The 21,747-nt window shown below is 36.6% G+C and overlaps 1 protein-coding gene across 1 annotated transcript in view; it reads left to right on the top strand.

The window, feature by feature from the left end:
• ARSB (arylsulfatase B) overlaps window positions 1-21,747 on the top strand; it is a 248,481-nt gene that overhangs the window by 120,031 nt on the left and 106,703 nt on the right. Inside the window, exon 5 of the mRNA XM_001381553.4 lies at window positions 14,045-14,288. Within this exon, the coding sequence (XP_001381590.2) occupies window positions 14,045-14,288 (244 nt within the window). The remainder of the gene's footprint in view (window positions 1-14,044; window positions 14,289-21,747) is intronic.

Here is a 21,747-nt window from a genome sequence, read left to right as displayed (position 1 = left end):
GTTTAAATAGATATGAAATGAATCCCACTGGCATCTGACCATTCCAAGCAGTAAAGCTGGCCTTATTAAAGTAAGAGAATCTTTTATTGTAACTACAAACCTTTCTTATCTTCACGTCTTCTTGGTTTTGCTCTTTTCCCTGCATCCATCTTCCTTTATCTTGGATTATTCTGGTGGCCACATCAGTTATTTGAGATCTGGCTGCCATTTTCATTACATCAGCCCTCCCGCTCCCACCATCTCAGCAGGAACTCTCTCTCCTTGCTGCTGCCTTCAATCAGTTTGTGAAGTTGGATTAGTGTCCCACTGTGGACCGCAGGGTCAAAGCATTGATCTGACCTGCTTGTTATGACTCATTCTGGCATGGCCACGGAGGAATTTCCCTGCTGGTAAAATAGAGGGCAGCAGGAACTCCTTCCTAGGTCATCTTTGAATAAATATTCTTTTTTTTTTATGATGTTTAACTTGAATCTGAGGTTAAGGTTCTTGTACCTTTTCCACTGATAACTGATGTACTTTATTTAAACTCATGAAACTTAGTGGAACCATTCAAAATAATAATAATGATAAGGGAAGCTCACAATTCTTCATGTGTTTGTGGTTATATAAATTACCTATCTAAGAGGCAGGGGACACCTACGGGTTTTCATTATTAGGGTTCTTTTTTCCCAGAACAAACAGATCTTCTAGTCTATATCTACATTAGTTAATTTAGTTTAAGTTTTATGAATAACTGGGATAGAGCATTTCTACTTTGCATTTGTGTTTAGTTTTCAAGTCTGAAAATTCTGATTCTGTTTTATGTCAAATAGTCCTTTGGGATCATTGGAACATAACTGAGTGAAGATTCTGAGAATAACCACCTTCCACACTGGGACAAATTCTGTCCTCGAATGCCCTCAGACAGTTTGTTTTTATATCTCTAGGATTTCCATGAGAGCTCTATTTCTGGGGCTTATGATTTTTGTGTGCCTAATTCCTTATCAGGATTCCAGGGGCCGCCTTCAAATTATCCCATATACCACCTAGCATTTGAATATAGAATATGCTCCTCAAAGTTAAGACCTTTATAATGTCATCATTGTATAAATTGTTCTCCTATTCTCACTTTGCTTGCATCATTTCATGTCTGCACAGTTTCCTCTAAAATTATCCATTTCATTATTTCTCATGGCACAATAATAGAACATTATATTAATATATCACAATTTACTTAGACATTTCCTAATAAGAAATCCTATTGAAGCATTTTGAACTATATTTCTTTCCAATACCCTTTTGGAGAGACCATAGTCAGGAAAACTTAAATAGGCTATTTTTTTTTTTTTTTGTGTAACAGATAGAGAGGTTAGGGTGCTAGTTAGCTTCAAGACCAGAAGACAGACTCATGCAAGTCTATTAACTTGGAGAGAGAACTAGAAAATAGAAGCTATTTACTAGATATCTAATTTTTGGCCTCCATGAAAAGAACTATTACAAATATTTTTGTATAAATGTAAGGGTCCTTTCCCTCTTTCTTTGATGTCATTGGGGTATGGACTTAGTAATTGTATAGCATAGTCATAGTTATCTATATACAAAACTGTACATATTATCCTGCACTGTGGATCTAGCATCTCTAACCAGATTTGGTTTACATCCTTTAACATTAGCTCTCTGTAATCACAGTTAAGATTGTGCTGATCGGAGTTCTTAAAAGTTGTTGGTATCCTCAGGGTTATTCTTGTTGTAGGAAAAAAATTCCCAGGCTTAATAATGCTGCATTGGTTAGGAAAGTCAGTTCAGGAATTTTGTGCTTCTTGCCTTGGTATCATATGCCATCCATTAGGGAGGTGTTCTACATAAGTCTCAGATGGAAGAAATTTTGCTAGAGATGATGGCAGGATTGATCTGAAGACTCAGGATAGTTCTCCATATCCCAGTGAGGTTTCTTTAAAGTTATCATGATCTTTTCTTGTTTTTCACTAGTTGGAATCAATAATAATAATTACTGGCATGCTTTTTGTGAACTTTAGATTACTCCACCCTACTTAGTCTAATTAAAACAAGGAATGTCTACACCTATACTTAAGTATTTAGGAGGATGACCTATGACAGACATGTGCTAGCAAATTACAAATCAGAAACAACTGACAGACCCCTGGGCTGTCCTAAGTCAAGCCTAAGATATCATTGGTGCATGTGAGATGCAGGAAAGTGATGTAAAACTGTCTGTATATTTCGTGTCACTTTCTCTCTCCAGCTCTGTTTGACGGGGGAGAGGTGGCTGGCGGCAGCTTGCTGAATGTGGCATGGCAGCTGCTATTGTCCGGATTTAGCACTGAGTTTTCCTTGATACCATATACTGGAGGAAGCTAGTAACTTAGTTCAGGTGAAGCTCTTCTCTGAGATCTCTCAGAGTTTAGGTTGATTTTTCTCTCCTTTACCTTCTAAACACTATCCTCTTAGAGAAAGCCTCTAATCTTCAAAGACCTCGTGGCGGAGGACTTTGAACTCACCTGTCACAGACTGGGGGGAGAAATCCTATACCTTTCCCTCTCTCTTCTCCTTGAATTCTTCCTGAGAAATCCTATATTATTCCCTCTCTCTTCTCCTTGATTTCTTCCCTATATATTGATTAAACCACCATATATTTCCAAACTGACTTGGGTATTTTATTTGGGATATCCCTTGGCAACCAAAAATAAAACTTAGATTAGGTCATAACCCTAAATTATCCTTACATTTTTAAACTCAGAATGATCCTTGACCAATTGGTATTTGGGACATGGATTTTGGCTTCTGCCCTCCCTAATTTGTTAATATATGCACTCAAGGGTATAAATTTCCTCTTGAGTACTGCTTTGGCTGCATCCCATAGATTTTGGTAGGATGTCTCATCATTTTCATTCTCTTCAATGAAATTATTAATTGTTTCTATGATTTGTTTTTTAACTAACCAATTTTGGAGAATCATATTATTTAATTTCCAATTACTTTTTGATTTGCCTTTCCATGTACCTTTACTAATTATTATTTTTATTGCATTATGATCTGAAAAGATTGCATTTATTATTTCTGCTCTTTTGCACTTGTTTGCCATGTTTTTATGCCCTAATACATGGTCAGTCTTTGTGAATGTACCATGTGCTGCTGAAAAGAAGGTGTATTCCTTTTTGTCCCTATTTATTTTTCTCCACATATCTATTAACTCTAATTTTTTTAAGATTTCATTCATATCTCTTACCTTTTTCTTATTTATTTTTTGGTTTGATTTATCTAGATCTGATAGAGGAAGGTTCAGGTCTCCCACTAGCATAGTTTTTCTATCTATTTCATCCTTGAGCTCCTCTAGTTTCTCCTTTATAAATTTGGATGCTATGCCATTTGGTGCATACATGTTGAGTACAGATATTTCCTCATTGTCTATACTGCCTTTTATCAGGATGTAATTACCTTCCCTATCTCTTTTAACTATATCTAGTTTTACTTTGGCTTTGTCAGATAGGGACATGGAGTTTCGGAGGGAAAATTTTGACTAATAATAATAACCTCTGTTTAAATGTTTTTCTTATGACTTACTCTAGCATGGAATGGCCTCTTCTTTTTTCCATCCTTAAAAAATAATTTATTTTCACATCACTTTCATTTCCTTTTATTTGTTTACTTGTTTATTGCAATTAAGAGGAATTTATTTTTTCTCCTAGCTTCCTCTTGCCCTACTATAAAATACAAAGGGAAAGCTTTTTTCCAAAAAAATCTTTACCTTCCATCTTAAAATCAATACTGTGTATTTGTTCCAAAGCAGAAAAATGATAAGATCTAGACAATAGGGGTTAAGTGACTAATTCAGGGTCACATAGCCAGGAAGTGTCTAGGGCCAAATTTGAAGGACTGCCCATCTGTGGACCTGACTCTCAATCCCCTGAGCCACCTGGTTCCAAAAGAAAACCTTTGAAACAAATATGCACAGTCAAGCAAAACTATTTCCTACATTGGCAATATGTAAAAATTTATTTTTCATTTTCAGATCTCTACTTCTGATTAAGATCAAAAGGTCAAGAAGCAGTATAGGTCTCATTCTGTCCCTTGAGTTAATCACCCTCCTGTCAAGAGATGGATAATATGCTTCATTGTAGGCTCTCTGGAATTGTGTTTGGTCATTACATTGGTCAGAGTTAAGTCTTTCAAAGTTGTTTATATATTGCTGCTTTTATGTAAATTGTTTTCCTGGTCCTGCTCACTTTACTCTGTATAAGTTCATATAAATTTTCCCAAGTTTCTCTGAAACTAGTCCTTTCATCATGTCTTACCATAATTTATTCAGTCATCCCTGAATTGATGTGTACTTCCAGTTTTTACTGTCACCTTCATTTCCAAATACATCTTTTCGTGCTCTCCAAATCCTTTAAGAAGTGACTGTGGGTTCTGAAAGCCAATGACATCAAACTGCAATTCTCATAGATATATGTTATTTTTGCTGATATTGTTGGAAGTCTTTGAGTATTACACCTATGATCTAAGTCTTTAAGTTCTGAGAGGCTTATCACTAGGGTACTGGCTATGGGTTGATGAATTCTTTTGGCTGTAGCAGCACATTAATCTATATACTTAGGAGAGCATTAGTAGGAGTATTTAATTGAAATCATGGATCCTTGAAGTATTGATGTAATGAATAATGAAATGAACTGCATACATTTTGCATTATCTAACCTTTCCTTTGCTTTGACATTTACATAGATATGCCAAAGCTTTTATAACTAGGTTTTTCTTTAGTCAAAACATTGTTAAAAGGCTCTATTCTCTGGGTTTCCTTTGCCATGAAAACTATCTTATTTTGACTTGCAATTTTTCCTTTAACAATTTCTTTAGGAAATGAAACAATGAAAAATACCTCTTAAAAATGAAACTTTGAACCACTGAAAATCTACAGCCTAAAAAATATCAACACTACAAGGAGGAAAATACTCTAATGAAGATTATAATAAATCATGAGAGAACTAACAAGCAATAAACATAAGGAAAACAATACATAATCTAAATTAAGTATACAATTGTTATAACCATCATAATTGTACTTGTTAAAAGTACAATTTAGAGAATAAGTCCACATCCTCCTTGGCATATTCTAAAATCCAAAATTATAACTATCTAAATTGATTAATTATGTTGTTTTAATTATGTATTATAGTTCTAAGCAGTTAAAATTAAGTGGAAATAACTAAAGTATATCTTCTGTTAAATGAAAATTTGACCACTACATTGGTATAACCAAGTTTTGATGAAGTTGATTAGAATGGTCAAGATAAGAATTCCTCTGTCCTTTTTGAGATCATAGGATCATAAATTTATAGCTGGAAGGAACCTTAGCAATCATATAATCAAATTTTTAGATGCAGAAACTTAAGGCTCAGCTACAAAATGAGCCAACTAATAGTGCCTACCTTTCAGGATTTGTTGTAAGGATCAAAGGAGATCTTTGAAAAGTGCTTAGCATGGGATCTGCACACAGTAAGCACTATATAAATGCTTATTCTCTTTCCTAATTCCTGATATGTAGACTCTCCACCAGCCACCAATACACATCAACAATTATCCGCACTTTTCTGTGAATGTGAATATATGGAGAGATTAAGAGATTTCCTTGGGGCTAGTAGGTATTAGAAACAGGACTCAAGCCCAGATCATTCCAACCCTGAGGCTAGCCCCTCTGCCCTCTGTACCACAAAGCCTCATACCTCACACAATGATAGAGATTGGGTCTGGGATTTCATTATTAGAGAGAATTCCTAGATGAAGAAATTCCCTCTCCCACCCCTGCTGTTAGGGAGTTATCTGGGGTCCTTGAAGTTCAAGTGATTTGTCTAGGTTCACAGAACAAGGATGTATATAAGGCAGAACTTGAACTCAGGTCTAACTGGCTCAGAGGCCAGCAGATATAACTCTGGCAGAATCCACCAGGTTGAGAAGCCCTGTATTCTACTACATATACTGGGCTACTTCATATTCCCTTTTATATCCTATATTAACTTGTCATTTAAAAGGAAGCTATATGTATGTAATGTATATATGTATATTTATGTGTGTATATGTTTATATATTTGTGTATATATGTATATATTTATTTATATATATGTATATATTTATTTATACATACATAGATATATATACCAGTCATGTTGTTGTTGTTCGATGGTTTTAAAACAATCCTGTCCCACACTTCATGACCCCATTTAGAGTTTTCTTGACAAAGATACTGGGGAATTTTGCCATTCCCTTCTCCAGCTTATTTTACAGATGAGGAAACTGAGGCATAGTTGAGCAACTTACCTAGAGTCACATAGCTGGTAAGTGTCTGAAGACAGATTTGAACTCAGGAATATGAGTCTTCCTGATTCCAAGACCAGCACTCTATCTTCAGTTCCACCTAAATGGCTCCAGATACTGCTCATAGGAGAAACCACTATAATGAGTTGCAATCTAGACAGCAGACTGGGATAATAATCACCTTGGCTATTCCAACAGGTTTTTTTTTTATTAATGAAGTATTTTTGTGTCATATTTGCCCCAATTCTGATAACAGTTTAGGGGGATACCTTTTATTAGCCTCACAAAGAGGAAGAATTCCTTCCATCTAAAGAGTTCTTTCTTGTTGCTATAATTGTGTAAGGATGATTAACTGTTATGAAATAGAATGTATAGTTAATGTATTGGGGATATTCAATGATCAGGTCTGGTATTTTTGCCAAGAATAAATATGGTAAGGCTTAGAATGTCATCCAATGGTAAATCTATTTCCCACTTGACCCTTGTGGGCAGGCAGTAGAAATTGAAGTGGATAATGCAAAGGTCAAGATTGTTCCTATATGACTTGGGTGAGGGAGATGGAAGGTGACCTCATACACATACCCGGCATTTATCTAAGGGCAAGTGCCTTAGAAATGGAAGTAGGTGAATCAGAGATTCAATGACAGTATCATTTTGAAACTCATCTCCAACCTTCAATAGTTTGAAAGTGATTATTTATAACCAGTTCACTAAATCCTATAGTGAGTCTGTGCAATTTGCTTGAGCTACCCTCCATTATCTACTCCCACAGTGAAACAAAAAATGGAATAAAGAACCTAGAGAAGAAGCCCAAACAGTGTATGGCTAGAGACTTCTCAGGCTTAAAGGGGAAATGAGAGCTCAGTATTTAACAGTTCATGCTAGCTGTTTGACACATTTCCCTTTCATTACTTCTTTTGAATGCCTAGAACTCTCTCACCCTTCTTTCAATTAAATTCTGTCCTTTCCTTCCTTTTAAACCTGACTCAGTGCTTATTTCCTCACGAAACTGTCCAGGCTAATTATGTTCTGATCCAGGTACCTCTCTCATGGCTCCTGACCTCATCCTTCATTCTTCTCACTTTTTCAACTACCAGCAAAATCTCTTGACATCAGAAGCCACAGCCAACAAAAGTTCTCTAAAGACTATTTCCACCAGTGGAATTGCTTGTTAGCTCCAGGGGCGGGGAGGGGGGAGAGGGGGGAGAAGAGAGAAGGAAGAGAACATGAATCATGTAACCATGGAAAAATATCCTAAAAAAATGTGAAAAAAATGAAGACTATTTCAAAGCTTTGATCATTTACAATTCATTCAATACATTGAATAATAATGTGTGAGAATTTCCTCTGGATTTTGCTCATGTAGCAGTCACTCTGTATAGTGATTCTGTTATTTTCATTGATGTTAGAGAGAAGATGGTTAAGCTGAGTTGTAGATGAGTTATTTAATCTCTTTCTTTTCAACCAGCCAATGAATAAGAACTTATTTTTTATAAATATATTTTATTTTGCCACTTAAATGTAATAACAATTTCCACCCAAGTTTTTTGAAGTTATATGATCCAATTGTCTCTCTCCTCTCCCTTTTCCCAGAGATGGTAAGCAATTTGATCTGGATCATACATGTATTATCATGCAAAACACATTTCCATATTGTTTATTTTTATAAGAGAATAATCATAACTACCTAAACCCCAGTATACTAAGGTGAAAAATCACATGCTTTCATCTGCATTCCAACTCCAATAGTTCTTTCTCTGGAAGTGGATAACATTATTTTTTCATAAAATCTTCAGAATTTACCTAGATCATTGTATTGCTAAGGGTAGCTAAGGTTTTCACAGTTGAACTGTGTACAGTGTTCTTCTGGTTCTGCTTATTTTACTCTGCATCCGTTCATGTAGGTCTTTCCAACTCTCTCTAAAATCATCCTGTTGATCATTTCTTATAGTACCATCATATACCACAATTTGTTCAGTCATTCCCCAATTGATGGGTATTTTCTTAATTTCCAATTCTTTGTCTCCACAAAAAGGGGCTGCTATAAGTGTTTTTTTACAAGTAGGTTTCCCTTCCCCTCCCCCCCACTTTCTTATCTCTTTGGGATACAGATCTAATAGTGGTATTACTGGTTCTAAGAGTATGCACTGTTTTATAGTCCTTGGGGTATAGTTCCAAATTGCCCTCCAGAATGGATCAGTTCACAACTTCCCCAGCAATGCATTAGTACCCTAATTTTGTCAAATCCCCTCCAACATTTATCATTTTCCTTTACTGTCTAATTGGCCAGTCTGATAAGTGTGAGGTGGTACCTCAGAGTTGTTTTAATTTGCATTTCTCTAATCAAGAGGAATTTGGAACTTTTTTCATATGATTATTGATAGCTTTGATTTCTTCATCTGAAAATTGTTCATACCCTTTAACCATATGTCACTTGAGGAATGATTTCAACAAGAACTTATTAAGCACTACTACTATGTTATAGGAATTGTGCTAGGGACTGGAGAGAGAGAGAAAAAAGTAAGATTGTCTCTGCTCTGAAGGAGTTTACATTGTTAAGATACAATATTCATATAAGTAGGCACAGAATATATACAAGCCAAATACAAAGTGATTGAAGGGGACACAAAAAATTGGAAGGATAAGGAAAAGCTTCTTGGAGGTCATAATTAAGCTGAATCTTGAAAGAAACTAAGTTTTTCAGAAGACAGAAGAGAAGAGGAAGAACATTCTAGGTATAGAGGACAACCTGTACAAAGTCATGGAAACTGGGCATGGAAGGTCATCCAGAGGGAACAACAAATAGAATAATTTAACTGGAGCATACAATGTTTGAGGGGAAATAATATAATATTAAGCTGGAGCTACATTGTGATGAGCATTTAAATGCCAGTGTGTACTTTATCCAAGAGGCAACAAGGAGCTTCTTGAGGAAGGGGGCAGCATGAATAGTGTTGTATTTTGAGTATTAATTTCATAGCCATGTGGAGGAAAGATTGGAGGAGAGACTAATAAGAATTAATTAGTAAATTAACCAATTGGCTTTTTCAATTGTCCAAGTAAGGAGTTATGAAGGGTAGTTTTGTAAAGAAAGGAGATGGATACAAGAGATGTCAAGGAAGTAGATTTGACCAGACTGGCAGCTATTGAGTTTCAACAATCCTTCAACAGATCTTCCTACCACAAAAAAATCCATCCACTTAAACCAAAGCCATTGAAAATTCTGAGCTACATGCCAAAGAAAACAAGATCCAGAGATTAAGAGAAGGAAAGGAAATGGGGTAATGTGTGCCTGACACCTCTTTTCTTTCTCCACTGAATTAAGAAACATTTTTTACTTGCCAATTCCCAGTTACCAAATAAGCTAAGAACTGGTAATCTTTCATCTCTAGTCCTTTAGATTTGATATTTGCTTTCCAGCAATGTATTCAATTTACTTAATTTCCATTATAAAAATCATGCCAGAAGTCCCAGTAGAGTTAATTATAAAGGAATTTTACCTATATTTTGCACTATATATAGTCAAAGTTAATTGAATATGTTTACATATTTTAAGAGTTTAAATTTAGGTTTTATGCTAAATACGAGAATTCTAAAGTAATATGGTGCTCGCCGATTTAAAAATATAGCTTAAGTCAAAATGACTTTTAGCAGCTTTATTTATAAAGAGGTAGAAAGAGAGAAAGTGGAAAAATGTAAGAAGAAAGTAGAGAATTGTCTAGCCTACCTCCCTAAGTGCTGCTCCAGAGTTTGGCTCAGCTCCGGCAGGACTTCCCCAAGTCCCTTGTCTCCACATGGATTTCCCAGGACTCCTTTGGTGGAACTCAGCCAGAGTTCCCCCAAAGCAGCCTCCTCCAAAGCCAAAGCAGGAATTTCCAGAACCAATCTCTCCAGAAGCCAGGAAAGGAATCAATCTCCATGCAGAGTAACTCACCAGCAAACTGATGCAGAATCCAAGGAAAAGTCTCTCCCCAGATCTCACACTGAAGGGAGTGTCCCACTGAAGTGCCAATGAGCAGAGAGGCTCTTTTCACAGAGTCACCAAGGCAGGAATCTCTCCAAGCCAGAAGTCAGGAGGAGAAGTCCAAAGGAGAAGTCCCAAGGAGCAGTCCTCCAAAGAAGTCCAAAGGAGAAGTGACAAGGAGCAGTCCTCCAAAGAATAAGTCCAAAGGAGAAATGATGAGGACCTTCTTATACTCCTTTTTCCCTCATCACTTCCTGTCACCTCCCCTCTTCACAGGGGCCAAACACAGCTTCCAAATTGCCTAGCACTGCCCAGGTGCGCAGTATCTGTGGGATCCACTTCTTGTCCTCTAAGGGTGTAAACTCTTATTAAAGGATTCACAAATTTCTGACTGATTGAGTTAAAAGGGTGGAGCCCTCTAAGTAAGTGATTTGTGAATTCTCTTACTTGATGGCTTAACAAAGTGTTAAGTAGGATTTCTTGATTAACTCAAAATAGACAAAGAGAATAAAGAATTTCCTTTCACAATTCCACCTGTGATTCTTTGGGAAACTAGTCTCCTCAGTGAATCATTTAACATAGTCAGCGTATACTTCTAAAGATCTAGCTAAAGGTGTATACAATATTTCACTTTCTAAGAGGAAATTACAATAGTTGGAGATAAGAGAGAACTAAAAGAAAAAGAGCAAAACCAATGATTGGTAGGCGCATTGACAAAAAGCCAATTGGGGACATTCCCCTTTTACATTCAGAATAAACATGTTTAATCCACTTCAGTTCAATCAATACATCCCAAAGTTCATTCCGAATCTTTTGATGCAATGTATGTTTCTTTTAGATTTCTTCATGACACCTTCTCCAAACCATTCATTTTCTTGATATGGGGAGTTAATAATTTCTTTTCCTGAAGATTTTTCTCAAAAAAATTTTAAGTCTGGGTTTTATGAAAAGTATACAATATTTTTGTTGTTTCTATATATTCATGTTATTGTTGTCTTTTCTATAGTAAATACAAATTAGGGTAGGAAATAGTGTCATTTATTCTATTCTACTTAGCACAGTGGCTTGCCCTGAATGTATCAAAGACAGCTTAATTTTCAGAATTGTTACTTGAACCATTTCATGGGCTCTTCCATGTGTAAGAGGGAGTGCTCACTGAATCAATCAATGAATTACCCAATCCTATGTAAAAGTAAGTATGAATTAGGAGTGAATGAGACTCAAATATGCTTACTTGACTCAATCAAACAAGGCAATTAAACTCAGTATGAAATGTCCTTGGAAGCTATTAGATTAAATGTATTGATGCTCCAAAAGGGATTTGTTGTTATTAACTAATAAGCTTTATTTTTGCTATTTGCTTCTTGTCCTTAATAAAACAAATCAATTTTGAACCCAAGAGATTCAAGTGGCAAATGAGGAAAAAGTTGTTCCAGCTAAGTCTCTGAGAGGACTTGTTTGGGGAAGGGTTGGATTTGAGTAGCCTTAGTGTCTTCCCTTTCCTCCTTTACTACTTTGTGAATTTTGGAAGGTCAGAAGTCTTGGACTTCCCATTGGTATCTTAACAATGTCCCCAGAATAGCAGTAAATGCTGGTAGTATCTACATTGGGAGCTGATGATAAACCAGATGAAAGAAAGGCAGCTTTAGCCCTCTACCCAGACCTTTTTAACCTGAGGTCCATAAACTATATGTGTATGTGTTTGTGTTTGCATGAATATGTATACATGTATTATACATGCATATACATAAATACTTATATACATGCATATACACATTTATTTACATTATAAAAAGGATTTCCCCAAACCCCCCAATATTGAAAGTTACATAACATGTAATAATATAAAAATTAGATATGCTATATATAATATATAACAAAAATTATTTATAAAATATATATAAATATATAAATGTAATAAAAATATTAAAAAATATAATTGGTTATTTTTGCAATCCTTTTTTGTACTATACATATATTTTATTTTATACATTTAAAAACATCCCAAGGAGGAGTCCACAGGCTTAACCCCACTGCTAAAAGGGTCCATGATACAAAATTATTAAGGAATCCAACAGCAAAATCTGCCTGATGGGAATTTCACAAGTACCCATATGAAAGGGGAAAAGGACATCTAGCAGCCAGGAGCTGGGAGTTACTGCTTTGTCCCATATACTCTCCGAACTTGAGTCCATTTTCTCCTAGAGCCTGTGTGAACTGGGGAGAGAGCATATCACAGACTTTTGAAGGAATATTTTATAATAACTGATTTTACTACACCACCTTAGTAAATAACCCTTTATAAAGGTGATTTAAGTCTCACTGACTCATGGATATATCAACCAATCATCATAGGATGAAGCCTACCAGTGGGGCTTGTCAATTATAGGAGGAAAAAAGCACCTCCAACCCCACAGAGCTACCCTTAGAATCCAAAAGGGAAATGGAGTTAGTTCCCTCTTGGAATGCCCCTCCCCAAATTAAATTAAATTTAGTTAAATTCAGGAAGGGACACAAGAACAGCAAATATGTCTCCTGAGTTATTATGGAACTGTGAGGAACATGTCTCTGAACTTACCTTCTTTATTCCCCGTGTCATTAAGAAAAATAAATGGTACACATTCCTAGTGCTATCCTAGACAATCCCACCTTGTCAATCTGCCTTGAGCAGAGAACTCTTTTATAGTATTTTTTCCTACTGAATGTCTGTTGTTGTTCAGTCATGTCAGTCATGTCTGACTCCTCATGACCCCATTTGGGGCTTTCTTGGCAGAGATACTGGAGTGGTTTGCCATTTCCTTCTCCATCTCAGTTTACAGATGGGGAAATGGAGGCAAACAATGTTAAGTGACTTGCCCAGGGTCATGCAGCAAGTAAGAGTATGAGGCCATATTTCATCTCAGGTCTATCTGATTCTAGACCAAGCACTCTACTCACTGTACCTCCTAGCTGCCTTCAGAGTAGTTTAATCTCTTAAAGAAATGCTCAATTCACATTCTTGATGATCTTAGTTTACTTTGAGATATTATAATTATAATTATAAATTTTATAACAAAAACTAAATAATTGATTTAATGTGTTACTATTTTGCTGAATGATTTTTCCTATTCCTTTTTTTTAATTCTTTTTTGTTTGCCTTAAAACCTTTACCTTCTCTCTCAGTATTAAATCTAAGAACAGCATTAAAAGAACAGCAAAGGATAGGCAACTGAGGTTAAGTGACTTGGCCAGAGTCTCATTGCTAGGTCAGACTTGAACCCGGGCTCCCCCATCCTCAGGCTAGACACTGTACCATTTAGGTGCCTCTTTTTTATTCTTTGTTACAAGGGATAGCTTCCCCTTTAGGAGCTGAGGAGACAGCCATTCAGAAATAAAGGTGCTATAAAGACAAATATATCAATAGAAATTAAAAAAAAAAAGATTATAGCCTAAAGTAAATCAGACAACCTGCTCAACTCTCTTATTGGGAACCATAGTTCAGTAAAAAGCAACTTGGACTTAGTCTTTTCATCTATACAGCAGACTTCAATTTTCACAGTTTCTCGGTTTTAGGTTATACACAATTTCATTAGCAATTTTAACACAAAATCCCCTTCTGTAGACTAGAGATCCATCTTGAGGAATTACAGTCACTGAATTTCACAAATGTCCTCAAACCATTGGAGAATTAAAGATTTCATCTCTTCAGTAAATGCTAACACGGTCTTTATATATTTTTTCCAGACAATTTTTTTTCCTAATTTTTTCCCCCTATTTTTCCTAATTTTATTCCAGACAATGGTGGACAGACTTTGGCAGGGGGAAACAACTGGCCATTAAGAGGAAGAAAATGGACACTGTGGGAAGGCGGAATTCGAGGGGTGGGCTTTGTATCCAGCCCCTTACTGAAACGGAAAAGAGTAAAAAGCTCGGAACTCATCCACATTTCTGACTGGCTGCCTACCCTTGTCAACCTTGCTGGTGGACGTACAAATGGCACCAAACCACTAGATGGCTTTGATGTGTGGAAGACAATCAGGTAATATTAAATTACACAGTTATTCTCCATGTAATAGTTGGTTCTCTAAAAACAGTTGGACTCAAATAGAATGAGACTTACATACGTGAATAATAATGGCTGCCATTTTAGATAGCACTTTAAACTTTGCAAAGTGTCAGACATAGCACAGTCTCATGGACAGAGACTCATCCTCTTTCCTTTTTTTTTGATAGTATTAGTAAACTGGTAGATCAGGGAACCCCAAAGATCAGAAGTGTCATATATGCTGAACTCTAAATGTAATTCATCTAAAATTAAAATCTAAAAATCTAAATTAATCTAAAACACAGATTAAAATTAATTGTGACATATTTACCAAAATAAATAAAAATACAATCAAACCTAGATACTATTACAGCTTAAACTTAAGTCACTATGTGCCCCACATATTAAATGTATAGATTACATCTAGACCACGTATGGATTAATGACCCCTATTTCTATTGGAGTTTCATGCCACTGTTTTAGACCAGTTTTCCTAGGTATTAGTAAAGGGTTTGAAAATAATATTCCCCATTCTTGGGATAAAGGAGAAATGTAGGCTAGATGATAGTCTAGTTAGATCGCTTGGAGTATTTGGACGATGGACAGACTCAAAGTAGTCATGTAACAGTTAAATTAGTTTCTCTACTAAATTATTATATTTTATGAGGTTAAAGATTATTAGAACTAAGAAATAAAGAAAATACAAAATAAGAAAGCACATGCCTAGGCACAGAACCCATTCACAGCCACTTACATCTTGCTTGTGTGTGCTTAGAAATGGAAGCCAAGAGAGACCCAAAGTAGGCGGAGAGTCAGTTTAAATACAAATTGTGTTCTCAGCCCAGGTAAGATTTTAGGGAATTCTGGGAACTATCAAGAACTTCTGGGAATTGAAGTCTAGGGTTCAAATCTCCATTTTTACAGTCACATGTATTTCAGTGTCAAGCTGGAAGCAAGATTCAATCAATGATGTGGTCCAGGAATCTGCATCGCAAGTTGTTCTCTATTCTCCTTTTACCGGATCCAAATGTTAAGTCTTATTTAGGGATTCCTAATCTGGCATGAGAATCTGATGTTCCATTTAGAACCTTTGTGTTTCAGAGTGGTAGGCTGCTTAGACGGAAACTCTCTTTCCTAAAGAGCACATCTTGTACCCTCATGCCTAGCCATGTCAGCTCCATCCCTCCTGTGTTGCTTTGTTGCCGTTGTCTGGTTGTTTCAGTCCTAACTGACTTTGTGACCTTTATTAGGGTTTTCTTGGCAGAGGTACTCATGTGGTTTACCATTTCTTTCCCAGTTTATTTTCAAATGAGAAAATAGAGGCAAACTTGCCCAGGGTCACACAGCTAGGAAGTGCCTGAGGTCAGATTTGAACCCAAGTCCTCTCAATTCCTGACCTGGTATTCTATCTGCCAAGTCAACTAGTGGTTATCCAACCATAACTCTATCCAATTCTGTTCCAACCTTCCATTGTGCGCTGTCAAATCCCTGTTCTATTGTTAACAAACTGCCCTTCATATTAGACATGTAACTTATCCCTAGAAATTAATTTTGTTTTGTTTTGTTTTTATTTTTAAATCTTACTTCTGTCTTCCTAACAACTCTACAATAGAAGGGCAAGGGCTAGGTAAAGGGGAGTAAGTGACTTGCCCAATTAGGAAATGTCTGAGATTAGATTTAACCCCAGGTCCTCCTGACTCCAAGCCTGGCTCTCTATCTGCTGAGCTAGGAAGGGGCTAGCTTCCTCTGGAAATTATTTTGTATTTTTTTCTTTAATTTTCAATGTATATGTTGTTTTCCTTTAGTAGAATATAAGCTCTTTCAGGTCAGGGGCTATTTTGTACCAATCTCTCCACCCCTCGTGCCTAGCACAGTGCCTTACGTTCAGAAGGTGATTAAAAAATATTTGTTGAGTTAAATTGAATTTTTACCTGTAAAATTGTGCCTGAACAACCAACAAGTATTTATTTACTGCCTAGTAATAGTATTCATAATACTTGATCTATAATGTTGTAAGGAAAATGCGTTATAAACCTTGAAACTCTCTATATACTTCAAGCTATTATCATGGTGGCCATGGTGTCTAGTCACTATTTTCTGCTACATGGTAGAAATGGATTTAAGAATCATTCAGTGAAAGGTGATGGAAACATTTTTTAATGTCTTAAATCAGCTGTAAAATCTAGGCATTAGCTAGTGAATTATATATGATCACTGGATGCTTTTTACCCAAAAGAAGGGAGCATAAGGAATGAATGCTTATAGATTTAAAACAAGAGACACTTTAGAGGGGACATATTCCAACTTGCTTATTTTATAAATGAGGAGATTGATTTGACTTCACGATGGGTCAAATCTCTGAATATCAGCCTTGTTGGGATGGAAAAGGTTGGCTATAGGAGATGATATCTAGCTTCAGCTAGATAGATAAAGATGGGGTTCTAAGTTAGAGAGGAGGTACAATCTATATCAGTAAAAAGGGTACCCTACCAATGAAGCCATAGGTCCTTGAAATAAGAAAAATTCACATTTATATGATGCTTTAGGCTTTACAGGGTATGAGAATTAAAATTAATATCCAATAACTCAAGTATTATATTTATAAGATTTATTAAAATAAAAAAAACTAGAGGGAAATCTGCCTAATTTGACAGTGAGGAAGAAGAAAGAGAGAGAGGAATCAGAGCAAATTTAAATACAATCAAGTAAAAGTGAGGATGCAGGAAAAGGGAAAAGAATTCTCGGTAATACAGAAAGGAATCTTGGGTAATGTAGTTTTTAGGGGTTCAAGAATTTCCAACTATACAAGGGCATTTTACACGTTTTCTCCTTTGACTCTATCTTAACATGGAGTTAGGAAGGTTTGGAATACAGTTTCATACAGGGAGAGGCAACAGTCTCTCTTTTCTGCCACTTTTCCAAGGGGAAAGCCCCAGAGGCATGTGGTTAGAAGAGGATCCCAGTTAATAGCCCTAGTGTTAGGGAACACACATGGTATCAGATTCAGCCCTTGCCTTCGACATTCCCAGGGTTGAAACCTCAGGCTATAGGTGTGGCTGCTGAATTCTTAGCCACAGTCCTGAACTCATGCTTCTAAGGGAAGACCCAACATAGTTGGGAGGCACAGCTCCACTGGGAAAAATGTAGCACAAGATGGGAATAGATAGAGAAAGAAGAATGTAGTAGGGAACAGATAAAGAGAAATTGAAACAGTTATTGAAACAAATATTGAAATTATTTGCTGATAACACTCCTACAATGGAAGGTGTGAATCTTAAAAACTACTCAGACTGTACTTTAGAAGATTTGATTTAGCTATTTCCTTATTGTAACAATGGAGATACTTGTTCTAACAAGATTCAGGAATGTCTTGGGAACTTTACATTATTCCACCCATACTTAGACATACTTTAGGGGAAAATAAAGTTGTAAACTCCTGATTGAACAATGAAGGTACTTAACTCATACCTTATAGTGAAGCTAGAACCTTAAACTAAGTCTATTTTTAGACCTAATACAAAAATGTGTTAAATACCTGTAAAGGTTAAATTAATCACAAAAAGGTCAAGTAACTCACAAAAGGTAAACTTAACAAAGAAGTGTGAAGTACTTCAGAAGATATAATCTAACCAGAGAAGGTGAGAACAAAAGAGTGGTGAGAACTAAGAATGGGCAATCCTGGAAAAAAGCATCTACTGTGATTGGTAGATGTGAAAATTTAGGGGAGATGACATAAGAGAAAATTTCTTTAAAAGGAGGCTTAAAAAGTCAGTTGAGGAATTCAGTTCAGAGTGGAATTGGGTTCTGAACTCAGTTCAGGAGATTGAGTTCAGTGGAGGACTGGAGCTTCCTTAGAAACAGTTTCATGGTGAGTGATAAGACTGACTCCCTTTCCTTTAGAGGGGGGGAGGGAAGTGGGGGGAGGGAGGCCACTTTGGCCAAGGCCTTTAACTATTGCCTGGCTCAGCCTGAGTCAGAGCAGTTTAAATTAACTCTCTCTCTCTCTCTCTCTCTCTCTCTCTCTCTCTCTCTCTCTCTCTCTCTCTCTCTCTCTCTCTCCCTTAATTCATTCTCTCTATATTAATTAAAATCTCCATAATTCCCGGCTGACTTGGGTATTTTATTATTTGGGAATCATCCCTGGAGACCAATTATTTGGATTTTAAGTCAAAACACTAAAATTATCCTTTACAAAGGATGGACAGGGAAGACAGACACAGGGCAGTCTGATGGGATCCTGGATGGACTTCAGCACCCAACAGGGCTGAAGCAGAGTAGGCTTATATAGAGTTCTCACCTGAGTCTAACCAGACCAGGAATTGGGAGTAGGGAGTTAGGACCTAAGGTTTAGGTCAAGGTTCAGGATGGGGCTACTATATTTCTTATGTTATTCTATCAATAACTCTGTGAGGTAGATAATGAAAATGCTGTTTCCATTTTATACAGGGGGGAAAATAATGCTCAGAGAGGTTAATTCTTTGATCTAACCATTCTGGATGGCAATTTGGAATTATGCCCAAAGGACGCTAAAAGACTGTTTGCCCTTTGCATAGCACTGCTGGGCTTGTACCCCAAAGAGATAATAAAGAAAAAGACATGTACAACAATATTCATAACTGCTCTCTTTGTGGTTGCAAAAAAAATTGGAAAATGAGGGGATGCCCTTCAATTGGGGAATGGCTGAATAAATTGTGCTATATGTTGGTGATGGAATACTATTGTGCTCAAAGGAATAATAAATTGGAGGAATTCCATGGGGACTGGAACAACCTCTAGGAAGTGATGCAGAGTGAAAGGAGCAAAACCAGAAGAAGATTGTACACAGAGACTGATACACTGTGGTACAATCGAACATAATGGACTTCTCCACTAGCGGCAATGCAATGATCCAGGACAATTCTGAGGAACTTACGAGAAAGAACACTATCCACACCCAGAAAAAGAACTGTGGGAGCAGAAACACAGAAGAAAAACAACTGCTTTATCACATGGGGATATGACTGGGGATATAGAGGCTAAGCAATCACCCTAATGCAAATATTAATAATATGGAAATAGGTCTTGATCAATGACACATGTAACCCCCCCCCAAAAAAAAAGAGAGGTTAATTCCTTGTCTGAGTTTATGGAACTAGGAGCCAGGACTTGAACATGGAAACCTACATCACTGACACCAACCCTAGACAAAACTACATCAATATGGACATGATTGGATTTTTATTTTCTTCATCATGTCTGTTTTGAAGTCTACAGAAGAAAATGATGTCAATGCCAATTTAAATTCTTTAACATTTTAATACTTTTTCCCAACTGTCAAACATTTTTTCTATCTCCCACTTATTTATGCTCTTAATTAGAGAATCTTTTTTTAACCCCCTCCCCCCCAACTATGACTAGTGACATTTCTGGAAAAGAAAGTATAATGCCTCCTCCCATGGTATGTCATCATAGGACAGATGGCCAGGAATAAATGGCACAAGATGGATGGAATTTAATCGTCGTTTATTTATTTATGGAAAATGTTTCCCTACCCCACCCCTCAACTGTTTGGAAAATGAAGGTCAAAAACTGGAACCTTTTTTTAAACTGATAGAAATGTGATCTTAGTGTCTAAAACTGTAGACTTTTAGAAAACATTTTAGCACATCAGAATCACTGCTCAGTGACTCCTAGATTTTTTCCCCTCTGGAATCTTCAAACTGTGAAATTTGGAGCAAATTAAGACTAGACTATGAAATATTATCCTGGAGAAGAAACCCTTTCCTTCATAGGCAGCATGCTACAATAGTAAGGGTATTAGCTCTGTAGTCTGAAGATCTGGTTCAGATCTTGGTTCTACTTTTTGTGTCACCATAGACAAATCATTTTAACTTCTCCTGGTCTGTATTTCCCTATCTGTATAATGAGGTGATTGGCATATATGGCCTTTTAAGGTTCTTCTCTGCTTTAAATCTGTGGTCTTACTTTTCCAGGATAGGTCTGAATAGATGGGTTTGCCTTTAGGAGGTCAGAAATGGAAAACCATGATTAAGCCTTTTGTTAATAAACATTTGTGGCAGAATATCTTTATCTGTGGCATGCATTGAATACAAACATGTAAAATGAGGAAAGAGGTGTGGTATGACCGAGGAAAATTTTATCCAGCCTTTGAGTTATCAAAACTGGATTAGAGTATGGGTATATCAGCAAAAAATGATCAACATTATTAGTTCGAAACCAAACCAAACCAGAAGTACTTATTTTTGTATAATAGTGGTTCAGTGTTTTTTGTTTTTTTGTCTTAACTTCCAATTTTTTTTTAAACCCTTACCTTTTGTCTTAGAATTAGTAGTAGTAGTCTCTTGGTGTCTGAGAATGACAATGTCTTAGAATTAGTACTGTGTATTGGTTCCAGGGCAGAAGAGTGGTAAGGGCTAGACAAAGGGTTAAGTGACTTGCCCAGGGTCACACAGCTAGGAAGTATCTGTCAGATTTGAACCTGGGATCTCCCTTCTCTAGGCCTGGCTCTCAATTCACTGAACTACCCAGCTACTGCCTGGCTATACTTTTTAAAGTTTTACCAGTGGGGGATAATATTAAAATAATCGTTTTATCACCATATTTAATTTTTATATGGATAACCTATCCATCAAGGAATGGCTAAATAACTTATACTCTCTGAATGTCATGGAGTACTATCATGCTATTAAGAAATTAGGAAAGAGGAGAGCTAGAGCCAAAATGGTAGAATATAGGCAGCAACCCAATTGAACTCTCCTATCTATGAACAATTTCAAAATAATTCCTCAAATGAACTTGGAGTGGCAGAACCCCCCAACAAGTCAGAGGAAGACATTTTTCCCAGCCTGAGACAAGTTAGGAGATCCGCAAGAGATGTGTGATCCATAGCACACATAGTAGAGGACTAGCAGTGGTGGCGGCAGCTTCAGGAGCTCTTGACCCAGAAACAATAAGAGTCAGACAATGAACTGTTTTTGGAGTTGTGAACTGGTCCAACCATGCTGTAGAACAATTTGGAACTATCCTCAAAAGGCCATAAAACTGCATAATTTTGATCGAGCAATCTCCCTGCTAGGACTGTACCCCAAAAGAAAAGGACCTGTAAGGACAGGAATGTTTATGGCAGCTCTTTTTGTGGTGACAACGAATTGGAAATTGAGAGAAGGTTCATCATCTGAGGAATGGCTGAACAAGCTGCAGACAGAATGCTCTTTTGCTATGAGCCATGACAAGGGAAAGATTTCAGAAAAAAACAGCAAGACTTCTACGAACAAAGCAAAGCGAGAAGAACCAGAAGATCATTGTGCATAGTAAGAGCAATGCTGTCATCATGATCAACTATGGAAGATTTGGCTACTCGAATCTGAGATAACTCCAATGGACTCTTAATGAAAAAAATGGAATCGATCTCCAGAGAGGACTGATAAATTGGGTACAAATTGAAGTATAATTT

The sequence above is a fragment of the Monodelphis domestica genome, chromosome 3 (assembly GCF_027887165.1).
Source record: "Monodelphis domestica isolate mMonDom1 chromosome 3, mMonDom1.pri, whole genome shotgun sequence".
Classification (NCBI taxonomy): Eukaryota; Metazoa; Chordata; class Mammalia; order Didelphimorphia; family Didelphidae; genus Monodelphis; species Monodelphis domestica.
The sequence above is the reverse complement of the archived record's forward strand: the minus strand, read 5'-3'. Positions and strand labels throughout refer to the sequence as shown.